The 11447-nt window shown below is 40.8% G+C and overlaps 1 protein-coding gene across 1 annotated transcript; it reads right to left on the reverse strand.

Moving 5' to 3' along the window:
* Positions 1-6147: 6147 nt before the first annotated feature.
* LOC139743281 (patched domain-containing protein 3-like) lies at positions 6148-11232 on the reverse strand. Its single transcript, XM_071653774.1, has 4 exons — positions 10927-11232; positions 9142-9570; positions 8535-8838; positions 6148-7868 (listed from the first exon to the last, which is right to left on the reverse strand). The coding sequence occupies exons 1-4, from the start codon at positions 11230-11232 to the stop codon at positions 6148-6150; spliced, it is 2760 nt and encodes a 919-aa protein (XP_071509875.1).
* Positions 11233-11447: the final 215 nt, after the last annotated feature.

Consider the following 11447-nt stretch of genomic DNA (forward strand, 5'->3'; position numbering starts at 1 on the left):
CATGCATCACACAGACACCTTTTTATTGCAAAAACACTTTCCAACTGTCACCGTTGGATTTCTGTTTATCTGGGCAGGAATTATTCTTGGGTGCAATGTTGTTCAGATGTTACTGGTGGCCCACATTGTAGCCTGAGGTAAACATTGTAATCTCCAGAAAAAATTCTTGCATGAGTAATGATTTAAAGGGATTATCCTTATGGAGTAAGATATACAAATTAGTTGAATTAAACCTGTTTCCCACAGTTTGTCCCAGAAATAGGGCCACAAAGTATTGCCCCAGAGATTCAGAGCACTGTTGGTAGATTACATCTGCGGCTTAAGTAGGACCTTTTCATTACGACTATTGGTACGATTGTGTCAATTTGCCATTAAGACACTGTCATAGTCAGAGAATAAAACTTGTTTTCTTTTTGCTTGTGAGGCCACTGAAAAGCTAGCTCTGATTCATTGATGTACCATCAACAGCCACCATACAGATGTTTGAGTAAGGTTACATTCTTCCTGGTTAGTGTCAAACCCATTCCCTTGTTTGTTGATATGTAGACATTGAATTCATCTTTATGCCTAACATTAGAAATGTATTTCCATTAATATTCAAAACCCAAAGTTCAGCAGCCGTTGGAGTAGTACTGTAATTTAAGCACCTATATAAGTAGACTGTCTCCTAACATACCTATCAAATTTTGTGCTTACATTCCAAACAAATGTTGCACTGACAACAAGGAAGCTTACCAGGATATCTTTTCTTTCAGCAGCTCATGTATTGAAATGAAATCCATTGGATATGTATATTGTGGAATATATTACATGCATGGTCGTCGGACCTCATAAAAATGTCCGCAGATTTGAATACATTTCTGAACAAGTGTATTGCCTTGTGAAAAGGGAAAAGTTTCCATCAAATATCTGGCTGCAAGTATGTCTTGCACCAAAGATGTCTGAATTAAGTCTGACGAAAAGTTGGTGTTGACGTTTGTAATAAACCATTCTTAATGTTCCATATTTTACACAGTGACATTGTGTTAAACTTCTGTATCAGTAAAACCTGAACAATGAGTGTTGGGGGGGGGGGGATGAGACTTAGATATTCATGATTTGAATGGCACACTGCAGAGATCAGAGGAAATCATTTTGTGTTAAATTAATGCAATAATTTTCAAAAGAGATGTGAATGCTGCAGCGACATTGGACAACATGGCATCGTGACCGTGCAATGTTGAAATAGTTTTTGTATTGTATTTATTGCGATGTGACAATGATTTTGTTCGAAAAAATAATCTACGAGCTTATATTATACACTGTACATAAAGCAACTAGATTATGATATGTTTTGTTGTTTTCTTTTTTGATTTGTCATGTTTGTGTGTTTGTTTTTCTAGCACCCTGTCTCCATGTAGTGCCTAAAGTGCTTTGTGATATATCCCAGTCACTAGAATCAAACTCTCATCTACCATTCTGTCCCTCCACTCCCTTTGGAGAGGGAATATTCCAGCCACCCTGTCATCTTATGGCACTCCAGATAGAATTTAAATACAGTACTATAACTATGAATTTCCCCAGGTAGATAATCTACACACATCTTATTTGACCAGTGTTCTAATAATGTGATCTGGAGATGAAAATGATCAGTGTAAGAATGTAAAGATGTGTATTCTAATGAACAGGTACCCATGGCACAACTTGTAACAAGAGTAAGCTTATTTCGTTCAGAGATCTGAGAGGTGATTGCAAGGTGTGATATGGTACCTGGTAATATCGTGACCCTTTCAGGCACATGAGCTCAAAATGCTGTCAATATTGCACTCAAACAGCTTTCAAATGGTAAATGACAAGAGTTTACATATTTATAACACGACCCATTGAGAATTTCAACTTAAACATGTATTTGTGTGTGTGCATGTGTGTCTTTATTGTGTGTGTGTGTGTGTGTGTGTGTGTGTGTGTGTGTGTGTGTGTGTGTGTGTGTGTGTGTGTGTGTGTGTGTGTGTGTGTGTGTTGGTAGCATTTTACATTTATGTAACAGTATCAGTGTTGAATGTGATTAAACTCGTGGACTTCTTACAAATGTGTATTCACAAAAGGTGTTTTAATAGAGAAAACCTGCATTCACCTCAACAAGCTTTGTCATATGATCATGATGAACTATTGAGGGACTGTATTATGGCATTAGAGTAGAACACCAGGTACCCGTTTCATACAAAGGTTTGCAATTATTGCAAGTGTTAATAATTGCAGGGAAGCTTTCCTGAAACAATCAATCAGTTAGATAAGTTGTCGCCACAGCTACAATTATTGCAACTTACAATAGTTACAAAACTCATCAAGTAAAATGCTGTAGACTTCCCACACGAGACCACCATTGTAAAATGGAACACGTCAACACTTAAATCTCATTTTAGGAAATAAAATTATACTTTTTATTTCTCAATCACGGTAGCACCATTTCAGTGCAACACTATTCATTGTAAGCATACAGATGTAAAAATAGAGCTGTTTATGTTACAAACTGAATCACTTAATTGTTTGAATCTGTTTTCTTCTGCGAGTCAAAGAGTTCAAGTTCTTGCACATTACGTCTTATTACATTTCATGTCGGGAGCATTGAGAAACTAAAGAGGCAGTTGTCATTGGAAAACTCAAAAGTGTTGCTTCCCATAACTTCCAGTTTCAAAGATTGCATTACAGTAACAGTAAATTATAAAATGACAAAAATTGACATGAATTGCACTTAACCGGAATAGATACATCCACCATCTTAATGTAAAGTAAGTTGTACCAAGAGCTGCAAACTAATTTATTGCCATTATTTCTTTTTATCATCTCGTGTTACGTCAAAAGATCTTGGACGGTTCAAAAGTACTTGTATCCATCAGGTTATATCTGGATAAATCAGACATAGATGTGATATGATACCAGATACTTCTTGCTCCGTTGTTTTGCGATCCCATTTCCAAATTTTACAACCCCTTCAGAGGTATTAATAAACTCTAAGAAGCCGCAATTACTCATGTTAGGTGTACTTCACAATTTCGCCCATCACAGTGCATAAAGATTGTCCGACTAAAACAAGCTAAACATAGATACAGTACAATTCAATATGTCTTGACATAAATGCACTGTACGAAATGTTCAAATACTCGAGCACACCATTACATTAAGCATAACATAACTGAAAAGAACATACGCACGATAGTCATGACCCCGGGATATGACTCAGAGGGAATGGAACTTGCCTGGTGTTTGAAAGCAAACACTGGTGACAATTCTAAGAGCACCGAACTTAGTATTATATTTTTTATCTGGGATCGAGTGTAACATAGGGTTGTTACACCACTACGGTACTCAAATTTCCCCTGCCCCTCGATTAGAAAAAAAAAAAGGTGGCAAAGTCATGCTAATATACTGCAGTTTCTCGTTGGATATACGAGATACTGTGATTTCACACAAACAGGAAACGGTACACCCAAACCCCCACTTCCATGTACACATGTACTGAAATGTTGACAAGATTTTGCATTGAAGACAAGTGCCATGTGACATTCTTTATGTGACAAGAATAGGTAGAAAATACCGTTTCTGGTAGTATTCCATTGTTTTCCGTGAGTTTCGTTACTCGTTTAAAGACAATGGAAGATACTGATATTCAGTCAGAAATGTCGAAGAATCCATAAATTTGTATAATTCATATCAATGGAACGAAATCAGCATACCAACCAACTTGTCACTTAGTGTTAGCAATATTTCTTTATTTTGTATGTCAATCTGTGGTGTATGTCCGTGTGTATGTCTGATGGTATATATTTGAATGTCTGTGTCTGTGTGGACAATAGTGTGTGTATTCTAGTGTCGGGTTTTTACCATTAATTTCGTTCAAGAAGGATAAATGATACTGAGGTAGTCTGGTTCAACGCATCAATTACATAAATCCATATAACAGTGTATTGCCATGTAGGAAAACAAATGTTGAAGTTAGCTGCTATAGTTAGAGCAGTGATCATGCCTCTGTATACGCTTTTTCTGTCCTTTTCTTTCTGTCCACAAATTTGTAGCCATTGGAAAGTCAGAGTCTTTGGATACCATGGACATTAAGACAGAAAGGTGTTGCAATGTAACAAGTGAAAGGAATGATGGGAACATTCCTGATATACTTTGAAAGACTTTGGCTTCAGTGAATATCTGAATATAACGCAAACAGTGAGTGTTTGCATGTGAGTGAACATTGGAAATAGTGAATATACGATCTGTAAGTGATCTATAGAGGAAGCCGGGATGAGGTTGTGTTCTAGATGATTGACACTTGATGCATTGTTTTCCACCACATAGCGAGTTAGTTACTCCTTCCGCCCATTAAACCAACCCCGAAATAGATGTTGCATGTATATACCAATATTTTGACAGCTATAGATGAGAAAATTTTCACATCTGGTTTGGCAACATTAGCAACGCGATAGTTTGCACTGTTCTAAATATTTTCAAGGATGCAGCGTTGGGAACTAGTAGTCATTTAGACCGTCAGAAACTCTACTGTGATATCGTGGAAGTAAGGGACACTAATCCTACTGTCTAATGTCTCGACTACCATGCTCCCGACCCCTGCATCTGCATATCTATAGTGACGAAATAATATGCTAAATTTTGGACATGTGGGATCATGCAGCTTCTTCAGAGTACATTTGTGGCGCCAAAGAGTATGGTACACAGTTACAGCTAGTATACTTAGTAGTCTGTGAAGTTGGAAGATACTGCGTGGTATGGGTCAAAACGCAGTTTGTAAACAAGAGGTAGAATAATGCAACAGTGTCAAACCATTGGCAGCAATTAGTGCAATCCATTACAGGGTTACATCGATCAATCGTGTTCAGAATTCAGGATACAATTTGCATTACCGTCTGACAATGATACTATATTGCAAAGTGTCATAATAGTTCCCAGGTCTGTTCAATACCCGGCTCGCCATCAAGTAGCGGTAAATGCCATTCAGATAATCAATCGATTAACTCTCTAATCCAGGGGGGGGGGGGCATTTCAGGGTTCGTGTAGTTCGTAAAGAGCTTGCGTCCATTAGGGACTAACTTCACTCATAGACCAAAGCCCTGACGTGTATTGAGCCCAGGTTTGTTGCCATTGCTACTACTCTCTCCTAACGATTTGCCCCAGCAACGAGAATTCAGCAGCTACGTGGAAACACCATCGACCTAGATGACCCAGTTTTTATGTCTTCTGTAACTTTCTCCGCTGGGATAAAATTAGTACCCATTAAATGTGTGTTAGATAATTTCGTACTTTGACTACTCATCACTGATTCATACGGAGTTGAATCACACCTTTCTAACTGCAGATAGTTATATATTGTTGCTGGTACGTCAGTGACAATCCACATTTGGACGAGAAAACCGTGTTTAGAATATACATCGTGAAATATGTAATCCAGTCATGCCAGTGGAAGGACTATATGTTGTTCGTCTTCCCTGTAGTACGAGAAAAGGCCACTATAATTATCATATAAACGCATTGCTGATAAGATTGTGAGTTATTGTTGGTTAAATCTAAAGTAACTTCAATATTCACGACATTCTAATTTCACGGGAGCATCTCTGTCACGAACGAAGAGCGAAACTTTCTTCGGTTTTTGCATTTAAGACTTGTTCAAGTTTGAAACCTAGTAGTAAGGTGTTCTGATACGTCAGCTGGACTCACATTTTAACGAAACTTAACACACAGCTTTTTACACGCTACACTTTACCATTCTAAGAAGGGTCTTTCTTGATTGTAACACCAAATGACATTCCATTGAATACTGTGTATTTCCGAGAAAAGGGAAATGTTTCGAAATACTGACACAGTAAATCTGGAAATACAAGACCAGACGTTTCAAATCTATATATGCATGTAAGCCAGTAAGTAGGCCTACAACAAATGCTTGACATGTAAATTCCTGATTTCCGTTTCGTAGATCGCACCTATTGCAACGCCTTCAGTTTTGTTCAGGTTGACGCAAAATACGAGCAACAACGTCGCAATTACGTGACTTCAAAACTCTTGAACTTTGCGCAAGGCTTCACGTAACAATTCTTTTTTTTTGCAAAAGCCAAGTGCTCGTGTAGCAAAAGAAATATCGCCTTTAGAAGATTTCTAGTGATTTCGTCATACTGTACTAACTAGTGTTTCTACAACAAAATATTCATCTTTTTTGTCACCTGCTAATACGGGTGGTTCAACCGTGTAATTAACATAAATATTGTAGTCTTCAAATTCTTCTTTTTTCTTCTCATCCTCCTCTTTTAAGTGATTTTTCGGGATTAATTTGCCCAGATAGGAGAGCAACACAGGGAGAAAGACCAGGCCGTGGAGGGCGCCAAACGCCATCGCCAAAAACAGCGTTTTGAAGAATGTTCTGAAGAGGTAAGTAGGGGCAGTGGAGAGTGGACTGAGAGCAATCATGGACGAGAGGGCGCCCTGTGCTATGGGCATACCCACGGCAAAGAGTGCGGAGATGGAGCGTTTGTTCGGATTCTCTTCCGGCGCCGAGACAAAGGCGTAGGTGATGTGCGCAGAGAAGTCAACGCTGAATCCGATACAGAGGATGATGTTGACAACGGAGACCGTGTCGAGGTTCACGCCCCATAGCGACATGTAACCGATGACGGCGGAGTCGATGCTGATGGCACAGAGCGTGACGAAGACAGCGCAGACGGGATGTGGGATCATGACCAAGGACACAATCATCATACACGCCATAGCAATGCCCAGTGTCTGCAGGAGACTGGACAAAGTGCCGATATACTGGTCATAGACCACGAACATTGGGTGGAAGGTAATCATGGAGTAAGGCGACTGACCGGCAAGCTCCCGAACCTTCAGCATCATGTCGCGCTTCTGCATCGCATTGTACATATTCCGGCTGGTCACGAGGAACCGCGAGGCCTTGATGCCAACAGCAGTGACGTTATCGGGTCCGTATTCGAAATTGATGTCGAGCTCGTACTCTTTAAATCTGTAGTCAGTAAGAAAGCGATGTTGTAAGATGTTAAGAAACGTGTCTTTGTCAACTTCACTTGTGCCGAAGATCGTTTTTAGGTACATTGCATACATTCGCAGCCAGGACACAGATAAATCGGCTCCGTGAAACAGGTCAGTTGCTTCGATATCGGCAAGGGTTTGATTCAGGGAATTCTGAGCGGACAGATTCCAGTAGTCCACTTCTTGAGTGGTGGCCACGCTCACTACCGGACCGTATTCACTGAAGAAATCTTCAAGCTCCTTGTAGAACCGCCACGCCGGGGAGCCGTCACGCGCGAGATTCCGCAGCTGCAGCCCCTCCGTGATGTGCATGCAACCGTAGATAGCGCCACCGATGTAGGCAGCAAAGAGCGCCACCGAAAACAGCTTGACCCACTTCTTGGTGATAAACGGGCCGTAGTAGTCCCGGAAGAGCACCATGATTGGATGAATGATGTGCGACGCCGGCTTCTTACATTTCATATCATGCTGTGGCACGCCTCCAGCGCAGAATATCCTGTACAACTTATTCGGCGCTTCCTCCTTGGACAAGACCTTCTTACAGGTGTAGCAGTGGAGGTTTTTCGCCTCTCGGTCCCCGATAAACGCCATGCAGGAGCCGAAAAAGGTGATCTGGTAGAAGTAAGCAAACATCATCGCCACGCCGGCGTAGATACAGAAGGCCCTGATGGCGGGGAGGGAGATGGTCGCTCCGATGATGAAAGCGAGGACGGTGGTGAGGTTGGTAATGGTGATCGAGACCGCGGCTTCTGAATACGTGTGACCCATCCTCTCGTGAACGGGCATGTAGATACTTAGCTGACGCCACCCAGCAATCATGATGAACATGTTGTCAACACCAACACCTATAGAATAGAATAGAAATAGATCAAAATGATGACTCAGTATTTTCAGTGCTTTGTCAGTATTTTGTTTTAAATGTCCCACTTATCATTATCCTAAATAGCGACATCTTCAGGGATCGTGTTCTCATTACCACATCTTTATCTTTATGATTACAGTCAGTCTAAACAGCGGAATGTTTATTCCCATTTCAACATCATCTTTTATTGTAGCTTGGGGTATATAGTGAATGAATTCAGCTATGTTAAAAGTTGGAATGTAATCTCAGAAAGAATTTACCGCCAAAGCAAGATAATGTGTTCCATACGCGCTTGCAGGTAACGAATGTCCTGTCGTTTTCATAAACTTCATATTCACATATTTTATTGCGAGATATCCGTGCTGAACTAAAAATTTCCCGAAGATGATGGAAGTTATTTAGATCACTTTCATTAAAATTATATTTTAGCAGATATTTGGAAATATTTTGAGTAAATACTGCCGGCTCGTAATTTTTGCACAAGTATGATATTATTGTAATCTATTTGAAAGCAAGAACCAAAAACACATAAAAATCTGTAAAGAAAACACGAATTTTGGACCACTGATGCTCTCCCAACTTCTTATTAGGAAATGTCTTGGAACAAGGGGCAATTATGATGTCCAAGTGTCACGAGAATGAAACTCACCAATGATAAGGAAGGGCATGAGGGAGACGATCTCGTTGAAGGACAGGCCGCAGTAGCTGAGGAAGCCGATCGACGAAACAATGGCGAGCGAGGCGGACAGGACGCCGATCAGACCCAGCCAGGGCTTGCTCTGCACCCAGTCCCGCATGATACACGAGCCGACGGCGAAGACGACCAGCATGCAGAAGGTGGCCACAAAAAGCGGGATCACCCTTTTGCTGGCCTCGCCGACCTCGTCAGCCAGCCCGAAGCTCGTCTCGTATGAAACCACGATGTGCTCAGCCGTCTCAATGAACTTCTCCACCTAGTCCATAATGCGACGTGTGAAAGAATTGATAGATATGCAAGTTACCGACAAATATCACAAAATTATCCAAAGTTGGAGTTTACTCAGTAATCGTTGTCAGAACAATATTATGGTTGTGTCAATTTAACTATGGGAAAATGTGAGGATCATTAGAATGCTATACCTAAACTTGAATTGGCGATGGAATATATCCGAGCTTGACTGTTGTTCTACCTCTCCCCCCCCCCTTCTTTCTTTCATTAAAAAAATAACAAAAACAAAACTGGATAACTCAGAATAAGTTCGATTCGTCAGACTTACCTCTTGGATGAAGTGTTCCTCCCACACGTAAGAGAGCTCTTCTGCATGTTGCGTTTCTCTTGTAATGCTGTAGATGAGGAGAATCGCCTTGGCGCTTTCAATCACGTTCGAATCGGGGAGGAGCTCGACTCCTCCAATGGCGTTCCCAATAAAGACACGCCCCTCATGGGGCGTGGGCAGCTGCATAAAAGGAAATGTCAGCTTCATGTGCTCAATGTACTCCACATTGTCACGTAGCAATGCCATGATGATATTGTCATGACAAGCGTGTAGCCATGTCTGACACACGTGGGTGTAGCTGTAGTCGGTGAAGTTGTGAGTGAAAGTGAAGGTTCGGATGAGCTCATCGAGGCGGACGATCTCCTGAAAAGCTTCCTTGGTGAGCACGTTCCCGTGGTCGATCTGCCGAATAATGAGGCTGCCTCGGGTCTGCGGAGATCAATTTGATATAATGGATAGGGAATGAATGGAATTCTTAAACTTATGTAAGCTTTCAGAAATATCATAAGGCAGAAATCACTATGCTCTCATGATAGATGATTGGACGTACCTCCGAAGGAACAATTTGGTACATCAACAATTAGAATATCAAACGAGCAGTTAAAACAATGCACGGTATAGAGACAGTTTTCAGAAAGTGTGGGGAATTAAAACGATATTTACCTTATCTAGCGAAAACCAAAAGATGGCATTTACTTGGATTTTTACAAGGAAATCAACTTATTCTATCTTCAAGGGCCGACACCAACATTCATAGTATATCCTGACGAAAGAAGCATGAGGCTTCAAAATTCTCGCAAAAAAGACATGCTTACTCTGACGCTAACGGTTCCACAGTCTGGTGATTAAATGACACCTTTAAGGTGTTTTTACCTGAGTTTTGAGTGACTAACATTTTCGAGACTTAGATTTCCGCTCTGCAGGACGCGTGTGGTGTTCTTTTATTGCAGACACAGAATACTAAGGCATAGAGTTTTGTTTTGTTTGTTTTTAAGGCTTTGAAGGAGAATTATTGTGTCGGGGTTGGTATTTAATACCAAAAGACAATTGATGTAACAGATAGTGGCAATCACCGTTTTAATAATAATATCATCTCAATGATTATGGATTATTTAACAGTGACGTAAACAAAATATTCTTGAAGTTTTATTGATAGATTAGATAATGTTTGATTTACGTATTTATGTACTTATTTTATTTAAGGATGGGTTGCGGCTTAAAATTGAAATACCAGTCTAGTTTTCTAAGCAGTTTCGTTTATCAAGACAATTTATTATCCAAGATCCCTATCTTATTAATATTTTATCCTTAACCATCATAAGCAAACATCAACCTGATGCTATTACAATGAGTCAAATACCACTTTTCATCCGTCCTGTCCATTAATATTATGGGTTAAGAACAATACGTTTGTATGAATTTAAATGTGAAATTATTGGTTTGTTCAAATTTGATGTGAAGATTTACACGCGAAATGATAACGGATAAGGGATGAAACGCATAGAAGTTATTATCGCGAATTACAATGATGGAGTAATACTACTATAGGGCCCAACGACAGGTCGCATCGTGTCGTAAATTCAGAGGGGAATAATGCAAGGTTCGTTGATAACGGAAGCGTTGTGTAAAGAGTAAAGATGATCACCAGTTACTGTTAATCTACTGATGAATTATAAAAAAGGCAATCTGCATAAGTAGGCCTACGCATTATTTCATATCTCTGTTAATAGTCTGTTCACTGTCTCGCAATAAAATACAACAGTTCTGCGTCGAGACAACCCGTACCTGTCGGTCAATGAGCTCTCGGTTCGGCAGGAACTCTGTTTCGTTGTCGCCTGAGCCAAAGTACTGCATGAAGACGTTACCATCCGCGCGGCCAGTGCTGCCCTGAGGGGTGAACAGATAGACGACGTCGTCTTCGATATGGAGGCAGGTGATTCCGTGAACGCAGATGATGGCGACAGCGAGTGGCATGAGAAGGAAGAAGACTCGATGACGCGACACGAGCTTGCCTAGATTGTAGAAAGCCGTGGTCATCCAGCGGTCGATGCAGCGATAACTCTGCTTCTCGGGTGCCTCGTGGGTGTACATGGTGCCAGAGTCCGGTCTCTCTCTCCACCAGTGAACACTTCGAGCACGTTTGGTTTGCTTCGTCTGTAACTTGTTATAAGCGGAAAAGGTCTCGATTCACTGTGAAACCATCAGCCTGACCGTAGGGAACCGAAGAGAACATACGACTGACTGGGGTCCTTCGGGCAAACGAGGCTGTAGAGTCTGAGGAAAGATTCAGAAAATAAGTTGTCTTT

Source organism: Diadema antillarum, unplaced genomic scaffold, assembly GCF_040938485.1.
Source record: "Diadema antillarum isolate AM-2024a unplaced genomic scaffold, OU_Dant_1.0 seq00001065_RagTag, whole genome shotgun sequence".
Classification (NCBI taxonomy): Eukaryota; Metazoa; Echinodermata; class Echinoidea; order Diadematoida; family Diadematidae; genus Diadema; species Diadema antillarum.

What these genes read in the sequence shown, in the direction of transcription:
- LOC139743281 (XM_071653774.1), bottom strand. Translation starts at nt 11,232, where the DNA reads ATGTACACCCACGAGGCACCCGAGAAGCAGAGTTATCGCTGCATCGAC. An exon ending in AGGAACACTTCATCCAAGAG is followed by an intron (nt 8,839 to 9,141) that starts GTAAGTCTGACG and finishes ATTATGGACTAG; the next exon opens with GTGGAGAAGTTCATTGAGAC. An exon ending in CATGCCCTTCCTTATCATTG is followed by an intron (nt 7,869 to 8,534) that starts GTGAGTTTCATT and finishes TCTATTCTATAG; the next exon opens with GTGTTGGTGTTGACAACATG.